This window comes from Leptodactylus fuscus, chromosome 5 (genome assembly GCF_031893055.1).
Source record: "Leptodactylus fuscus isolate aLepFus1 chromosome 5, aLepFus1.hap2, whole genome shotgun sequence".
In the NCBI taxonomy this organism is placed as follows: domain Eukaryota; kingdom Metazoa; phylum Chordata; class Amphibia; order Anura; family Leptodactylidae; genus Leptodactylus; species Leptodactylus fuscus.
Genome location: NC_134269.1, coordinates 114141827 through 114161564, shown reverse-complemented (window position 1 = coordinate 114161564; position 19738 = coordinate 114141827). Strand labels below are relative to the sequence as shown.

Here is a 19738-nt window from a genome sequence, read left to right as displayed (position 1 = left end):
TACAGAATTACCACTTTTAGTGATTTTCTTTGTGTCTAAAGGATCAGGAAGTAGAGACCAACAGGGATCTGGTAAGCATCAGAATAGCATTGGTAGGTGGTGGATAGGTAAATTTATTCAGCATTTATTTTAATCTCAAAATATTAGGAAATTGGTATTACACAGTTGTCTGTGGATTGCTGAACATGCAAACCGCATATAAATAAATAAATATAAAAAAAATTATATACTGATAATCTATGAACAAGATAGGTCATTAATATCAGATTGGTTGGATCCAACAACCAAAACCTGAACCAAATAGCTGATGCAACCTCCGGAAATACCAAGTATACGGCCAGAAGCAGCCTTGCTCTTGTTCAAGTAAATGGGAGTGAGACTGCAGCACCAATCACCACCACTACATTGTACAGACTGGAGCTCCAAACAGTTTACAGAGCTCCATACACTGCAGCCCTTCTCCCATTTACTTGAATAGGAGCTGGGTTGCTTCCAGCCATAAACTTGCTATATGGTGGCTGCATTAGTTCAGTTGGTTCAGTCGTCAGACTCCAACCAATCGTATCTTGTGGATAGTTCATCAGTATCAAAAATTTTGCAATCCTGGACAACCCCTTAAAATATCTCAAACTAGAAAATAAAGTTCACTGACTGAGATGATCAAGAGAATCCCTTTCTTTACATTTCTTAATTTACAGGCCCATCTTTTCCCTAAGCATTCAGGAAAACATATTAAAATAGTTTTAGGTGAGGAGTGTTGTAATCCAATAACAGATTCCACTGTTCAGTTCTTTGAAAGTTTTTTTTTTTTTTTTTAAGTGTTCTGTATCTGCTGCGCCTGTCTGTCTGACAGGAGGTTAGGTGTGCTCATTGGTCAAAATGTAGTATTCACTTTACATCACTTATTATTGGCAAAAAAAAGTTAGAAGAAAAGTCAGCGATAATAAGTTTGGGCCATTGACTTCTCTTCTAGACTCCTACAGATTAGTGCAGGTAAAGGCAAGAAGGCCTATGTGGCTTTAATTGATTTGGCTTTGCAACTTTTTAAACAGAAATTCTGTGTCAATGGCATTTTTACGCTGCTTTTGTCACTTTCTGAAACTAGCTTTTAGAAGATGATTTTTTTGATATGTTGTCACAAGGGTGTCTGTCCTATATGTGTCTGTCGTAACCCAGTGGTTGTGTTGTGATTAACAGCTTGTCAAGGATTTTACTATAATCACAATATTGTATGGAATTGGTTTCAAACATGCTACTACCGGGGGTGTTTAGGGATCCTCAGCCGGCCTTAACTTAATCCCAGTAACGTCATCATGACTTGTATACTTAGATTCTGCCAAGCAACAATACCAATCTGCTGAGTGTATGCACTCAGAGTAGATACTTTGTAGATACTTTAAAACGCTGCAATTTTTCCCATGATGTTTTTGCCATGGGCAAATTGCGGCGCTTCCAGCCTGTGGGGCCCCAGCCATATATAGTTTTCTAACTTGCATCTTAGAGCTTGCTATTAGTCTCTTTGGAGCATGCTAGCATTTTTTTCCTGTTTCTCTGATCTTGTTTTTCCTTACCTCTGCTTTCTGCAGACTTGTATATTTTTCCAGTTCTTGTTCCTGCTGCCTGACTGTTGAGACCATTTACCATTTTCCTACCTGTTCTCCTTTGTTTGTCTCATCTGCATTTTGTGTTTGCACCTGTGACATAAGGGACCGTCGCCCAGTTGTCTACCGCTTAGGTTAGCTGAGACAAGCCGGTAGGGACTTTGGGGCGGGTCTAGTATTAAGGTTCACTGTACTTGTCTTGCTTTGTTCTTCTGACATGTTTGTAGCAGACAAACACTAATAGGTTTCATAACATGGTCACTACATACCCCTCAATCTTTGTCAGGGAACAGCACTGGGTAACTAATAGGCGCAGATGGCTGTAATTCTTTCACACAGATTCTACCTGAATCTGTACAAAAAAAACCCTTTGTATAGCTCCATATAAAATCAGATGCATAAGGGTGTACAGTATTGGATCATAAAATTTTGTGGGTGTCTTATTATAGATCCTCACAACTCATCTCTTTAAACCAATGGTTTAGACAGCTTACATGTATTGTCTATGCTAGTATACAATAAAAAAAAATGTTTGCAAGCTTCAGTAAGACTAAGATTTTATTTATAAAAAGAGAAACAATCTAGTACTAGAATAATCCAAGACGTAATTATTTCTTGTAATACATAGTACAATGGCATGGCTTATACCAGGTGCATATTGTTTATAAGGTACAATAAACCTCATGTGCACACACACAAACAGCTCTATAAAAAGAAAGTGGAACATACACAAAATTACTTAGTGTAATGATAGAAACAGGAACTCTATACTTAAGTATGATATGTCCTCAAAATCAACAGAAAATAAACGATGTATGGAAAAGGCTGAATTTGACAGTATGCAGGTAATTCTCTGGATATTTGGCCTCCCAGGTTGTCAGTTAACCCATTGTGTTTCTCCTGTGTTACTGTTGAACAGGAAGTGGTTTCCAGTCACTATACATAAAAAAGTAAGAAATGGAGTACATATTATGTAAATAAGATCAATTAGCATATTTGACTGGTTCAGACCCACTCTCTGTAATCCTGATTCTCATTTGTGCACTATACTTTTCTTGGGACAGATTCCCTCTAAATAACCTCTTTCAAACTAGACGTGGATCACTTTGTAATTTGCTTCTACATTAGAACAAATTTTGTAAGATATTTAATAAAATATAATAATCAATTTACTTACCTGGGTCAACAGCACGCCCATCAAAGAAATTTGGAGCCTGCATAAAGTAAAGAAAGCTTAATCAGATAAAGGGTAAGAGCACACCGTCCGCCTACTAAACATGGCCAAACCGCTGCCTGTCAGTGGTGACTATGCCAGCATGACATTTCACATAAAACTGTGTAGCCATAGTCTGATGTGGGTAAGCAGGGGTTTGGTTCAATGGGAGCCTAGATCGTATACGGCGCGTTATTTTGCGGCCGTGATTTTGCAGCCGCAAAATCACGGCCGCAAAATAACGCGGCGTATACAATCCACGCTTCCATTGAAATCAATAGGAGCTTTTACGGCGCTCAAAGTCTCGCACGCCATATACGTGCCACATCACGCGGCACATTACTCTGTGTGAATGAACCCTTAATCCATGGGACCTTGACATAATAATCTGATCCTATGCAGTTCTTTCAAAGGAAATTTGACGTTTATAGTACACTAGCTGGTACCCGCGACTTCGTCTGCGGTGATTGTAGCAGTGGGTATATACAGGCGCGGGTAAGGTTTTCGTAGTGTGTATAAGGTATGGGATATGAAATGTAACTTTGTATCTTGTTGTTGCTGTAATTCTGAGAATACGTGAGACTTTTGTGTTGAAGTTAATTTGTATTTGAGCTGCTATATGGTGTTGTGAGAATCTTTACATAGTGACTTTGGGACAGAGGTATTTGAAGTTAACCCTTTCCCGCCGATGGCATTTTTTGATTTTCGTTTTTGACTCCCCTCCTTCTAAACCCCATAACTTTTTTATTTCGCCACTCCCAGAGCCATATGAGGTCTTAATTTTTCCTGGGACAAATTTTCCTTCATGATGCCACCATTATTTATTCTGTATAATGTACTGGGAAGCAGGGACAAAATTCAGAATGGGGTGGATTTGAAGAAAAATTGCATTTCTGCGACTTTCTTACGGGCTTTGGTTTTACGGCGTTCACTGTGCAACCAAAATGACATGTCCCCTGTATTCTGTGTTTCGTTACGATGCCGGGGATACCAAATTTATATGGTTTTATTTACATTTTGACCCCTTAAAAAAATCCAAAACTGTGTTAAAATATTATTTTTTGAAAAGTCGCCATATTCCGACAGCCGTAACTTTTTTATACGTGCGTGTACGGGGATGTATAGGGCGTCTTTTTTTGTGGGACCGGGTGTACTTTGTAGTTCTACCATTTTCGGGAATTGTTATTGCTTTGATCACTTTTTATTCAAATTTTTATCAGAATCAAAACTGTGAAAAAATGGCAGTTTGGCACTTTTGACCATTTTTCCCGCTACGGCGTTTACCAAACAGGAAAAATATTTGTATAGCTTTGTAGAGCGGGCGATTTCGGACGTGGGGATACCTAACATGTATGTGTTTCACAGTTTGTAACTACTTTTATATGTGTTCTAGGGAAAGGGGGGTGATTTGAATTTTTAATCCTTTTTATTTTCTTTTATATTTTTTTTTACTTTTTTTAAACTTTTTTTTTTGCATTTATTAGACCTCCTAGGGGTATTGACATGGGTGGGCGGTGTCCCGGATTGTCAGAGCGGTGGGGTCAGCAAACATGGCTGCTCCGGAGCGTTAAAGAGAGCCTCCTGGAGTATCGTTAAGGTGAGGGGCAAAGTGGTAAAGTATATGTATATGAGATTGTGTGGGGTTAGGGGCGAGGCTGTAGAGGGCAATATGAATTTTGGGGCTTGCTATGGTCCAAAGTGTGTGAGATTGCAGAGATGGTGGTGTGAGTTTGGGTTTTGTGGGGGTCCTGGCACAAATGTATGTGCGCTATTGTGACGAAAAGTAGCCTATTGTTTAATCGGGTGTATTAACTATGTTTGTGGAAAATTTCAGCCAAATCGGTCGAGCGGTTTTTCCGTGATTGAGGAACAAACATCCGAACATGCAAACATCCAAACACACAAACCCACAAACCCACAAACTCACAAACTTTCACATTTATAATATTAATAGGATTACAGTATATTGATCTAATTTTGCTTCAGTAAAACACACAGGGTCTAGTTGTTGTGACTATAAAATTTGTTCATATGATGTGTAATAGGCCAAGGTCTCAGGCTAGGTTCACATCTGCTTCATAGTCTGCCACAGAATGCAACAAAAATCTGTGCAACTCTCTACCAGTTTCAGTATAAAAATGGCAGAAACTCGATGGACACCCAGTGTACCCCTTTATAATCTAGGGGGTCTGCAGGTGTCCACGGGTAACCACGGTTTTAGTGGACAGTTTGTCTGTGATTTAGTTCCCTGATGGATCTGCAAGTGTGAATCTAGCCTCAGTTTGCATTATAAAGTCTTTATTTTACAAAGTACATTATGCGTAAAAATATAGCAGTAATACTTACAGTGGCGTATTGTGGCAGAAAGTTTTGATTTTCATTTAACTGTGAATTATTATTTATTCCTTGATAGTTTATGCTAGAGAAAGGGAAGCAATGGATACAGTAGTGTATGTTAATTGGGAATAAAATATTGGGGTTATTTCTATAATTCACATCTAGACTCCCTTGGTAAAGATAAGTGAACTAGACGGCTCACACCTAACCTCTCTACAAAACAATAAATTCAATAAATAAATATAAATTGACTGGTTGCATTTTAGCTGACAACTAAGGATAAAGCATATCTGAAACTAAAGATTTCTTTGCATAAAAAATACTTGAAGCAACAAAGACTGGTCTGCACCCTTTTTATTACTATCCCATGATCCTGGAGAAGACTGAAGCAATAAGAGGTTGCAACATAGATGTCAAAACTATGAACTGTGAACATATGACAGCAGACTATGCTAGGGGAATTAGCAAATCATTTTTAGAAGTTTACATGATGCGTTTTTGTCGCAGTTTTTGCCTATAGATCTGGAAACTTTCTTTTAAAAAACACTTGCGGTTTTTGATGTGGATTTTCCATAAACCACGTCAAAAACAGTGTAAAAAGAAAAATCACGTTTTTTCAGCTTCCCATTTATTTCAATGGTTTTTTCAAGGCGCAATCCACCTGAAGATGGGTTGTGTTGCTTTTTTTCCCCTCTAGGTGAAAATCAGCTAAAGGAAAAAAAAACTTGCTACTGACTGCCATTGAAATGAATGAAAAAACATTTTTTGAGATGGGTTCTATCCATATAAAAAACAGCCTGCAAAATAAAAAATAAAAAACTGAACATGCCTTAATAGACACATGTAAAAGATAACAGATCTCTGGCTCCAGTAAGTATGGCCATATGGCCTGAAGTAGCTGTCAACTAAACTTTTATTCAACCAAAAGCAATTCCAGCCATCTCCACTAGGCACATTTACCTTAGCATGGCAGAGCATGTACCGTATTTTTCGGACTATAAGACGCACTGGACTATAAGACGCACCTAGGTTTTAGAGGAGGAAAATAGGGAAAAAAAAATTTGAAGCAAAAAATGGTAAAATATTTAATATATGGGAGTTGTAGTTTTGCAACAGCTGCAAGGCCACATTGACAGGTGACCCTGCAGCTGTACGGGGACACATAGAGTGTTTTTTTTTTTGCGGGGCCAGAAGTACTTTTTAGTTATACCATTTTGGGGACTATCTATTGCTTAGATCACCTTGTATTGAAAAAAAACCCGGTGGTTTATGATATATGATTTTCCACTTTTATATATATATATTCTAGGGACAGGAGGTGATTTAGAACTTTTATTTATTTCATATTTTTATTATATATTTAAAAAAAAAAAAAAAGCTTTTTTTTTAACTATTTTATTCCCCCCCCCCCCCGGGGGCTTGAACCTGCGGTCACTTGATTGCAAGTCCCATAGACGGCAATACAACTGTATTGCCGTCTATGGGACATTCTGTCTATTAGTATTACGGCTGGTCATAGACCCAGCCGCAATAGTAATATAGCAGTGACAGGCCTGGGAGCCTCATTAGACTCCCGGCTGTCACCCGAACAGGTCGGCTCCTGCGATATCGCCGCGCAGGAGCCGGCCTGCAACTTCACAGGTACGGGGCCGGTGGGGACCGGCCCCGGGGGAGAAGGGGCCGCCGATACTGACCCGGCATCCGCTGTACTAGAGAGGCGGATGTCAGCATGGGATAGACGCCATCACAGGTGCCGGGGCCTGAGACATCGCTGCGCTCCTCTGCCCTGCATGAAGCCAGCGGCGGGGGCACGTAGGAGCGGAATAGCATCACTCCTCCCGCTGCTAGCTTCATGCAGGGCAGAGGAGCGCAGCGATGTCTCAGGCCCCGGCACCTGTGATGGCGTCTATCTCTTGCCGGCATCCGCCTCTCTATTACGGCGGGTGCCAGGCGCCACATTCGGACTATAAGACGCACCCTTCTTTTCCCCCAAAATTTTTGGGGAAAAAAGTGCGTCTTATAGTCCGAAAAATACGGTAAGTGTTCAGTGGAGAGCGTAGCATAAGCCAGATTTATATCCAGGCATAGCAAAAGAATTCCCTCAGTAAAATATACAATCCTTCTCAGGTTTGTCCTGGCCCTCCAGGATACCAGTGAATCCCACTCCCAGTGTTTCCCCACTCTCAGTGTTTCCCTTCCTACTTTTTTAATTGCTGTTACTGGCTGAAATACTTACCAATCTCTGCTCCTGCCAACAGCACCCTTCTACACTTCCTCTTCCGTCTCCCGGGGACCCAATGTACTGCATATTGTCATTATGTCAGAATGTGATGTGCAACACACTGGGTCCCTTGTAGACTGAAGGTGAAACAGAGAAGGCCATAGGCAGAGGATGGGTAAGTGAAGTGCCTGTCCATTACCTGCTGGAGTAATCTAGCACGTAACGACCTAAATTTACTGTATGGGGGGTACTTGTTCTCTGGGGGCCAATAAAGGAAGTCCTTACTGCATGGGGTTTTAAAACATATATGAGCCAGTAAAGGGCTGATGAGCAGGTTAAGCTTTGCTTCATTTTTCTATCGCAGGGAACCGGAGAGTCAAACAATGAAGAAGAATTTGTGGCCAAAATCCATCTCAATTGCTCTTAATTTTCCCCCATTTGAACAGCCCCTTACGCTTCCCTGATCCTCTGACAACTACAACCCCCAGTAGTCTCAGATTCTCAGGATCTGCTGAGAGTTGTAGACCTGTTGACTTGGTTGGTCCAAACTAATTCATTGTAACCTCCACATCATCTCAAGCATTGGGTTCAACTTTTCTTTAAAGTATATGAGGACCTTAAGGTTTACTATCTTCAATTCCTCATACAGGTAAGTGTTCAGCTAGTCCATGCATGCATATGTTCTCAGCAGGATGAGCAGAATAAAATATAACTGCCTGATCCTTATTTATCTTAATATCTGTAGTAGGGGGGAGATTCAGAGGAACACAGTTTTTGTGTAAGTTTTTAAAACTTATACACTTGCTCCTTGTTTTGGCTAAAACACCTGCATTAAAAACTACATTTGAGAATGCAGACTACCTGCCACACATGAATATGTACTTACCTATTGTTTGGATTCTTACTCGGAAGGTTAAGAGGAGGTTTAGGTTGTTGATTATTTTGACACATAGGAAAGAATTTTGAATATTTTGGGACACTGTAAAAAAGAAATATGCAGTATTAACAGACGTTAAGGAACATGTAAGCAAGAAGGTTTGTTTTATTATGTATGTTTTACTTTATTTTATGAAGCTTAGAGTAAATTTATCACCCTAGATCAGGGGAAACAGATAATAATCTGCTCTTTTGATCTATATGAGGTGGCAATTTTTCTGTTCCCTCCATACCTCACATATCATTAAGTGTTTCTAGGGAGCTCATTGTAGTTTGTGGAGCTACTAGGGAGTATAATATATTTTGCGCAGACATTGTAGAGTATTGTATGCTACAAAGGTATTTATTGAAAAATATAAAAAAAAATACAAAATAGTAAGCAAACATGAAGAGTCACAGAAGCAATGCAAAAATGCAAAGGAAAGCATACAAAACTTAAGGAAGTAGGGAAAAATCGAAAGATAGTACATCTATATAACAGCAAGTAAGGTAAAAAAATATAAGTAACCAACATCCAAAATAAAAGGGTGGGGGAGAGAATTGTAGACCATTATAATGGAGGAAGGCACTGTGGGGAGCCTACACTGTGTGGGGCCACTGTCTAGCATTATACTTGGAGGGCACTGTGGGCAGCTTATTATAGTGTGTGGGGCCACTGTGTAGTATTGTACTGTGTGGGGGCTCAGAGTATCATATGTTTTGTGGAGCTGCTGGAAGGATATTAAACTGTTTGTGGGGAGTCTATTATACTGTGTGGGATCACTGTAGAGAACATATTTTACTTTGTGGGGTCAGTTTGCAGTATTTTACTAGGGGGCACTGTGGGAAGCCTAATATATGGTATGGGGGCTCTGGGGAGCACGTTATACAGTGTGGGGCCACTGTAGAGCATATATACTGGGAAGAGACTCTGAGGAGCATATTATACTGTGTGGGGCCACTGTAGAGGATATATACTGGGAAGAGACTCTGAGGAGCATATTATACTGTGTGGGGCCACTGTAGAGGATATATACTGGGAAGAGACTCTGAGGAGCATATTATACTGTGTGGGGCCACTGTAGAGCATATATACTGGGAAGAGACTCTGAGGAGCATATTATATTGTGTCAGGCAACTGTGAAGCATTATACTGGTGGGCACTGTGGGGAGCCTATTATACTGTGTGAGGCTATTGTGGAGCATTATACTTTAAGGGCATTGTGGGGAGTAAATTACATTGTGTGGGACTACTGCGGAGCATTATACTGTGGGGGAGGGGTAGGATAATTATGCTGAGTGCAGGGTAGGTTCTAGGGAGCATATTGTGTAGGGTCACTGTGGGGAGCCTATTATATGGTGTGGGGGCTTTGGGGAGCACATTATACAATGTGGGGCAACTATGGAGCCTTATACTGGGCGAGACCTCTGAGGAGCCTATTATATTGTGTGAGGCCACTGTGGAGCTATACTGGGGGGCACTGTGGGGAGTGTATTATACTTTGTGGGGGCTCTGAGGATCATATGTTCTGTGGGCTGCTGGTAGTATATTATACTGTGTGGGGCCACTGTGGAGCATTATACGGTGGTGGTGGCAGGTTCTTGGGTGCATATTATACTGTGATGGGGCCACTGTGGAGCATTACACTATGGTGGTGGTAAGCTCTTGGATCCATATTACACTGTGAGAGACCACTGTGGGGCATTATACTGTTTGGGGGCTCTGGGGAACATATTCTACTGTGTGAAGAATTATATACCATGCTGGGCCACTGTGGGAGCTCATGGGAGTATTTTATACTGTGGAGGGAACTGTGGAACATTGAAATTCGTGATGGCAACCCTGTGTGCTGTGACTGCATTACAAGTTCCTGTGGTGGGTCCTAGATCCTTCAGTCTGATACTGCCCTTGCAAATCTAATCTTGGTGACTTAAACTAGATAAACTTTAAGGAAATTATGAATTTGTATGTGCTTTCTATTCCATATTAAATGTATGTGTATGTATATAGGGTGCATAGGTCTAAAAGACCACCATTTTTGGAAGACCATCCCTGAACGCTGGTGTGAACCTAGCATTATAACCATAACAGACACAATTGTGAAAATACATATTAAGTTAGTTCTTACTCTTTCAGGATTCCCCATGCCATTGCATACAAGCACAAGAGGAAAAGCATGGCTGTAATTGTAATTACAGCTGGAAACCAATTATCTGGACGCCAAAAGTATGAAGTTCGGACAAGCACAGCTGTAGTCGCCTAGAAGTAAGGTACATTTTAATATTTTATTTGTAGAAATTCATATTTACAATTATGAAACAAAAAAAAAATAAGTAGAGGCAGTACTCTAAGACTAAGATTAGCCAAAATATTCACTTTGCTGGTACTATAAGACTCATTTCTGCAGTAGCCAAAAAATGCTGCTTTTCCGCAACGTGGGGCCCTAGCCTGAGGGTATGTTCACAGTAGAAAAGTCAGACAAGCTAGGTGAATGAGAAGTCAAAACAGTGCAGCACTACTGTAGATCAAGCTATGACTAAGGGGACGTAGTCCCTGAAACGCGTCAGATGTTACACTCCTTCCCATGTACTAAGGTATGTCTTTGATCTATTTTATTGAGGTCCTTGTTACTCCGTACAAGATGAAAATAAAGGTTAAGTTTTAACTTTTTAAGATTTGGATTGCTGGATCTTTTACTTCTATTTTATGTACTAGTTATAGTGCATTACACTATCTAGGCTCCCTTATTCCTTGTAGTGCTGCATTGTTTTGACTTCTCATTCACCCGGCTTGTCTGACCTTTCTAATGGATCATTGCTCCAGTACAGCATACCTTACTCTGCTCTGTTACTGCCATCCAAAACTCTTGTATGTTGTCACTACTAAACCTCATTCTGCTGCATCGCTGTTTCCAATGCCTAGCTCATCTGACAACCCCCCCAGAATAATCTGCTGCTGTGCAACATACCAGACTTCTCTGCATCTCCATTTCTGACCCTAGGCTATATGACTCTGTTACTGTATCTGCCTTTGTTTAATCCCCCCCCCCCCCCCATTTCACCTCTTGTTTTCTATCTTTGGTACTGACTGTAGTGATTTTTACATATGTTGTAGGTCATAGCAACCAATTCTGTCACTGATTTGGTTTGAGCACACTACTAGTAAAGAACAGATCAGACTCTGCTAATTTGGCTATTAGGCACCAATGGAAATTAACAGAATGGATCTTTAAGGGGTTTTCATGGCTGATGGCCATTTGTCATTCTGGTGATCTATGCTGAGGACTGGAGCAGCAGATTAGTGGGTGTCAGCTGTTCCAGGAAGTCATCAATGTTCAAACCTATACAGTGGCTTAAAATGGCAACTCTACTCCTTTTCACCTGACTGAAGACTGAGCTACTGTACTCTGTCATGGCCGTTACACAGTGGATGGACTTTTGCTTCTGAAAATTTCTATAGGCTCCCGTGACTATCAGCTGATCAGTGCAGGATCTAGGTGTTGAAACCCCATTGATCTGGTACTAATGGCTTACCCTGAGAATAAGCCATTAGTATCAAAAATGACTCCAAGCTCAGAAAACCCCTTTAGGCCGGGGCCCCACAGACCAGAAACGCCACGGAGACGCTGCGGGAAAAATCGCGGCATTGTACAGTGCAGGCAAAGTGGATGGGATTCATGCAAATCCCATCCCCACTTTGCGGGAAAGATCGCAGCGCAGACCCACTGCGATTTGCAATGCCGTTGCAGCTTTGCAAATCGCAGCATGTCAATTATATCTACAGAAATGCCAGTGGCTTTCCCGTTGATATAATGTTAAGAGAAAGTCCACAGAGGAAAACTCTGTGAACTTTCTCTTAAAGGCGCTGCGGAAAGAACTACAATGCTTTCACGCAGTGGTTCTTCCCGCAGCGCTGTAGTGCTGTGGATACTGCCCTTGGGGCCTTAGCCTTAAAGGGGTTGTCCCATCATAAGGATCATATCTATACTGCTAGTTTATGTGGATTTAAGACTTTTCCTAAATGCATTGGGTTATCAAAACTGCTTTGTTTGGCCGCTATCTTAATTTATTCACTTCATTGTTTACACTCCGTTTCTATGGCTCTTGGGATTATCTGCTCATTTGTCAAGTGATGTAGCTGCCTGCTCTCAGGGGGAGAGGGAGGGGCTGGGAGCAGCTCTGAGCTTTTTGTGTCTTTTAAGTAGCAGAGCTTCTCAGAGAGCTCCGGGATTTCTGAGCTCTTATCAGTCGGTTTAATTGAATTTGGTTGATAAGAGCTGAGATAGGGAGTTCGTTACCTCTGTATGTAATTTCAAACGGACTCAAATCCAGCTCTGCTACATCAGCTTCACACTGTGGTAATTCATTTACAACGAATCCCGTGCAAGTGAAACCCCGCCCACCTATGTGTCGAGAGAATCAGGAAGTGAAGAGAGCACAACAGCCTGCAGGTTAGTGAACAAGCATCATGGGAAAACCCCTTTAATGTAGACGAGATTCCACTAGGATCAGTTAAACCTATGTTAGTCTTAATAAATCTTTTACACTGTATGTCACACTGGGTTCACACCAGCGTTCGGTCTCCATTCTGAGGTTTCTGTCTTCTGAATGCAGAAGACGGAAACCTGTCAGACCGAGTCCGGCCGTGAGCGACAGTGAGCGTTTTATGCTCTCCGCTGCAAAACAGTTTTTTTTTTTTAAACCAGACACAAAGTCCTGCAGGTCCGTCTCTGTGTCCGGTTAAAAAAAAACGGTTTTGCCGCGGAGAGCATAAAATGCTCACAGCTGGACACTTTTCAAACCCATTCAAATGAATGGGTTTGAAAAATGCCTGCAGGTTTCTGTCTCCTGACCAGTTTCGTGCAGGAAATGGAAACCTTCACATTGGAGGCCGGGACACAGATGTGAACGAACCCTTAGTATTACACATGGTATTTTATGCTAATTTGATACTGTATATGTATATAATGACCCTGAGGAAGAGACCTACTGGAGTTATTGAGGTCAGTCATTTTTCCAATTATATTCAGGAGAACAGCACAATTATTACAGCAAGTCAATAACTAACTAAATATAGAGAATTCCTTTTTTTTTAATATTGTACTTTTATTTCTATATTCAGAATAGAGTGTTGTGTTAATACAGTGCTGCCAATGATTTAATGTTGCTCATCCTGTTATGAACACCAGGTGGAGCTGTAACACTGATTGAAACAAGTCCTGTCTTACTTCCATAATCTTTACATGACTTATGTTATGTTTAACACACTTGTCATTTGTGACAAATATTAAAGAAGAGGTTATTGGCTATCTAGGAATATAAAGTTTCCAAGTTTTTAGAGCACAGATACCCCTTTAAGGACGCAGGGTAGTTTATAATATATCTTATTTTCCTTCTCCGTCTTCTAAAATTCATTTTTTTTTTTTTTGTTTTTTAATGTAGATTGTGAACCCCACATGGAGCTCACAATGTACATTTTTCCCTATCAGTATGTCTTTGGAATATGGGATGGAAATCCATGCAAACACGGGGAGAACAAACAAACTCCTTGCAGATGGTTTTTTGCCCTTGCCGGGATTTGAACACCAGGACTCCAGCGCTGCAAGGCTGCAGTGCTAACCACTGAGCCACTGTGTGGCCCCTATAATTTTTTAATGTTTCTGTCAAAATAGTTAAGTAAGGGCTCACTGCGTGATGAGTTGTACGTTCATTTGGCACCATTTTAGGGTACATATCTTTTGTTTAGTTTTTATAAAAAAAAAAATTTGGGGGGGGGCATGTGAAAAAAAAAAATAACAAAACTTGATGCAGGTAAAAACCACAATGTGTTTCCACCCTTATTTTTCTCACAGGGCTATTAGGCTGCGGCTCTCTATGTGGGGCCTTAGCCTAAATTAGTAAACCCATAGGGCATTATTAATAAGTGGCACTGTATAGGTGGTTACTCAAGGACATTATTAATTTAAAGATGCACTCTGGAGTATTATTCATACGTGTGTGTGTGTGTGTGTGTGTGTGTGTGTGTGTGTGTGTGTGTGTGTGTGTGTGTGGGGTGATCATATATTTTATAATCAGTGGTTGAAGCAAGGTGAAGAGTTTACGTGAAAGAGAACAATGTGTGTTTATGAAAAAGTGAGGAGTCAAAGAGGTCTGTGTTGCTAAATTTACAGAGACAAGTCACAGCTGAAGATGTGAGAAATGTGAACAATTACATTCAGGGACATCACTTGTAAGTTATTACTACAGTCATCTAAATGTTCTGTAGAGATGGTATCTACCACTATACAGTCACAAAAGAGGAGCAAACCTGTCAAGATTCCTTTCATTTTGGGTAAAATATTTTGCTTTAGGTTTACAACTGATCTCCTCTTTGTAACCTTAGATGTGGTACAGGAGGTCCCCAGGTCTGATAAAACCTCTGTGCAAAGGTTCTATTACCACTTCTTATTTGTTTCTTTCCTCATTAGGTTGGCCACCTAATGCTCTAGTTTTCTACTCTTTCTGGTCTTAGCATCTGGCAACAAGGTACCAAAACTAAGGAAATGTTCACAACAACATGAGTTTATAAAGAAGTGTTTTTATATACTTACCTGCAGTAGTGGAGCTGTGGTAGGGAGTGTCTGTCATGACCTTATAAGAGGTAAGTCTGCAGCGACTCCAGTGTAAGGGTCCATTCACACAGAGTAACGTGAGGCGTTTTTTGTGCTTATTTTTACGGCCGTAAAAAGACGTTTCCATTGAGTTCTATAGTAAAATACGCCTGTATTTTTACGTCCGTAATTTTTCGTCCGTTACAAACAAACAAAAAAACAAAAACGAAAGCTACCAAAAATTACTCCTTCATGGGAGCATATGTGAAACTTTTTTTTTTTTTTTTTTTTTTTATGCCAGCATTGTGGCACCAAAAGCGTAATATAGTGGAATATGGACATATTTGGTGGAGTGGTGATAGCTTTGGCAACATGAGTTGCAGTATGGCAAGGGATAAAATGATGGACCAAGTTGCAGGACATGTCTAACTGAGTGATGGCAGTGGTGGTAGCTGTTGCAACATGAGTGGCTGTGCAAAATGGAATAATTTGATGGATTGAGCCACAAGAGATGATGTACAGTAAACAGAACATGGAGGTGGTGGCAGCAGAGGTATGTGACTATCCTCATGGATCAATGCCTGATTAATTATGAAGAAAGTCATTTTTTTTCCATACTAGCTGTGGAGAATTGTCCTTCTAGGTGTTACAATGTCACAAACTGTAATGAATGCCCTCTGGACCATTATGTCTGGACAAGATAAAACTCCCATGGTAAACTGGGACAGATTCTTCCACAGCTCTAACTTATTAGGACAAAATTCCATGGACTCATAGTTATCTGCTGGAATATAGGTGCACTTTAGGTACAACTACACCTGCTGGTGCAACCAGGGGGTCAGTTGCCTGTTGTGGAATACAACCAATGTGGGTACAATTTCTATTATGCTGCAATAAATTAAGTCTAAATATTTAGCATTTGACCGTTTCATAGTTTAACTTTTTCTAAAAATGCAAATGTGGCCTTTTATTAAGGGTTTATGCAATAGGTTATAGATAATTTTTAACCTCTTTGATATATCTACTGCCACCTTGTGAAAACAAAATATGGCTTTGTATTGATTAATGAATAAAACAGCCTTACTTGCATTCGAACTAGCTTGGTGGGCAGATCTTGTGGCTCTACTCAAGTCTCTACTACCAGCCCGTCTGCTTCACAAATCCATGTCTAAAGACTTCTTAGGCTGGGTTCACACAGGGTTTTTTAGACTGTATTCTGACATGGAATCCTCCTCAGACTCCAGTCCAAAAAAGTTCCTCCCATTGACTTCACTTCCTTTTTCCACGAGCTGTTTCTTCCCATTTGTGGAAAAAAGAAGCAACCTGCCCTTTCTTGCCGCGGATTCCACGGCTGAATCAGCTGCGGGCATCCGCGTTGTGACACTCCCTCCCGACTAGGCCCATTGATTTGGACCTAATGCGGAGCGGAATGCCGCGACTGTCAGAATGCCGTGACTAGTCACAGGAGGCGTTTTTTGGACCAGATTTTGAGGCATATTCCTACATCAAAATCCGGTCCAAAAAACCCCATGAGAACCCAGCCTTAACCTACCTTTGGCTCCTGAAAACTGCCCACCAGAGGAAGTCCTCCTCCTCAACTGCGCCTCCACCTTGCTGCGTACTCACAGGCCCTATGTCTATTTGGTCTGAATTAAGCGCGATGCTAGCTCCGTGTCCATCCCCTCTGCTTCCAGTCGGCCTGATATCAGATGTGTTAGAAGTGACTGATATTCCATATGACTCCTTATGGTCCAAACTCAACTCTATTACTCTATGAGAGATTACTACACCAGCAGGAATTCTCCCAATTGAAGCCATACTCTGAAGCTCTCTTGGATACTTTACAAAATAAATACACTCAGAGTCCAGCTGACAGAATTTGAGAAATTGCTTCGTTCTAAAACAAGTATGCTATGGAAAACAGCTCGACTTCTGCACCGCTTCCTTGACCCAATATCCTATCACAAACCTGTTTTTATATCTTATTGAGAGGAGGATCTGCAAGTTTACCTTTCCACCATGGACATAAACTCTATCCTTAAGAATTTTCTTGGTTTCTCCAGATGTATAAGGTTACAGGAGAACCATTATAAGCTTCTGTCTCACTGATACAGAACTCCAGAATGGCTTTTCCGGAAACACCTATACTCCACAGACACATATCTTCATATATGGTGGTCATGCCCATTCATTAGGCCTTATTGGAATGGCATCCAAAATTCGATCAGGTCTCTAGGATTTCCTGACTTCCAAATCACTCCATTGGTTCTGTTCCTGTCTAAACCAACAGATGATTACAAACCCTCATGTCATTCTTTCATATAGCACTTGCTGGCCGCCACAAAGACATTGATTCCTCTATTCTGGTTGCAAACGGAAGCACCCTCAATTGCCCGTTGGAAGGAGAATGTTAACCAACTAGCGAGGTTTAAGGAGCTCCTGAGTTGGTCCGGAAAATCACATGATCGCTTTGTAAAAGTCTGGTCGCCTTGACTTCACTATTCCACTTGACCATGAGAAATTTCTTGGACTTATTCTCCTCCTCGTCATCTTTAAGCTTGTCCTTAGCCTCATCTTCCTCTTTATCCTCATCTCTATCTTATCTTTACCTACATCTTCTCTTTCTTTTCTTTTTTTCTCATTCCCTAGCTTTCATTCTCTTCTATGCTATTCCATTATTCCTCATCTCTCTCGTCCTTCCCCTGTACTAACACACACCCCTCTTTCCCTCCCGCTACCTCCTACTTTGTCATATTGATCTGTAATGATTTGGTTTGATTTTTTCTTTGCCAATCTTTAGTTGTGCTGTAGTAGTTGACCTTTGCTATATTGCCTCACCGTGTTCACACACTCTGGTATGTATTTTTCTTACTTGTTGCCATATCTGTCTATTCATTTACTGTTTGTAATCTATTGAAAATTCAATAAAACTTTTGAGTTAAAAATATTAAAAAAAAAAAAGCCTTACTTGCACAGTTGTGTGTTTTAGAGTTGTAGTTGGAATAGTAGTAGTCCAGGGAACCACATGTATTATTACAGTAGCAGTTGTAGATAGCTGAAGAGCTTTGTTTCCTTCGTGTTCATCAGTAACTTCAATAAGCAGTTGGAAAACTGTTGGATCCTGAATGCCCTCAAAAATATTATATTGGAAGTTTTGAGTTGGTACTATAGATGGAGGACCTTCATCAAGCCTCTGAAGAACAAATCGGTTAGCTTTATTATCTGCAGAAATGAGTAAAAAAAAAATAAAAATAAATATTTCAGTCAATGGTATTGGTACAAAACTTTATCAAATGCACCAACTGAACATTTTTAACTAAGGAAGGATAAAAACCACTCACAATTGGTATGTATTAAAATTCATTCAGCCCACTGAGGACAGTAATACATCCAAAAACAATAGGATGGCATATCATAGATAAAGCCTCAATTAGGCTAAGACCCCACATTGTGAAAAAGCTGCTATTTTTGTTGCAGGTTTTCCTACAGTTTTGCTTCTCCCTTCTGCTCAATCTACTCCTAGCTTTGGCCCAAAAAGCCACAACAAAATCTGTAACATAAAAGGCTGCTTTTCTGTAATGTGAGTTCTTTCCTGAAGTCCTTATTCAGTATTAACCCAATGTTAATAGAGCTTCTCTATGTAGGAAGATTAGCAATCCATTCCCTTGGTGGCTAGGATGATAAAGTAGAATACCAGTAGGAGTTCTTCTAGGATGACTTCAGTATTCCTCTGATATAGCAATATTTGTATTCAAAAGCATTTTACAAAACCTGTCTAACTTTCATTCCAGACTCAGTGGCTTGGGCTATGCAGATGTAGCACTGATCTAACTCCACTGCTATCAAAAGCTATTATGATTGCAGCAATTGCAATGGCAATGGAGGCTATCCTGTTTATCAACGGGTCCCACATTAGTCTCAGATGCAATGAGAGCTGGAGATTGGCCTGAAGACTATGTGGGCAACATCATAAAAAGGCCTTCACAATGGAACATCACACCAGACTAGGATTTATGGTGTCGGATTGCATAGTCTTCATTTCTGATACATCAACAGTTTGTGGAGCTCCTCAAATTTGGTTGTTGAACAAACGGTATGGCCATTTCTACAGTGTGCCAGAAGCCATTTTTCCAAAGGGCCACATTTTTATTTGGCTACTGTGAGCAGCCTGCATAGTCTAAGTCTGCTATCGTAGCCTGTAGTTTCTCTGGACTTGTCTCATATCAAACACATCTGGAATGTCATTGGTTAACAATTGCAGAGGTAGCTGCCAACTGTTATGGCATAACGTTCCTTAGACACACATGAATAATTTCTTTGATAGCATGCCAAGACATCCAAGTGTAATAATTTGATTCTATTTTTTATCCTTGGTATGCTATTAGAGACTAAGGGGCTTATAACCAGCATATATAGGGTCCTGTTTTCCCCTGAGGGATGTGCCCCCTAAAACCATAAGTAAATGACTAGATGGGCAGAAGCTCAAAGTAGATAGGTCTCACCTGGACAGTGTCAGATCATATGGTCCCGAGCTGCTAAATCTTCGTCCTGCGTCATGTTTGAAGAAACCCAGTACAAAATCCTTTTGGCATTGGTATCACACACCAGCATTACTACACACTCTCAACCCCACTATCCCCTCTTTGGGTTGGAATTATCAGACCTCATTGGGTACGGTGTGACATATCTTGGATTGCCCTATCATCTGTACTTTTTGGGCAGAGGTGCAACTCCTTACTGAAGCCCTCTTTGTGCAGGGGTTCCTGCTGGATCCTATGACTTACTTTCACAATTTACCTCCCAGACATCTGGACAAGAACACATCTAGGCGGGTCCTCTACTTATATACTGCGGCAAAGAC

General features: G+C 40.7%; 1 protein-coding gene across 1 annotated transcript in view; it reads right to left on the bottom strand.

Moving 5' to 3' along the window:
• Positions 1-2478: 2478 nt before the first annotated feature.
• LOC142204947 (cadherin-related family member 4-like) overlaps positions 2479-19738 on the bottom strand; it is a 54257-nt gene continuing 36997 nt past the window's right edge. Inside the window, 6 exon segments of the mRNA XM_075276280.1 lie at positions 2479-2537; positions 2779-2815; positions 5161-5233; positions 8259-8351; positions 10417-10547; positions 17846-18099. Coding sequence (XP_075132381.1) covers positions 2479-2537; positions 2779-2815; positions 5161-5233; positions 8259-8351; positions 10417-10547; positions 17846-18099 — 647 coding nt within the window.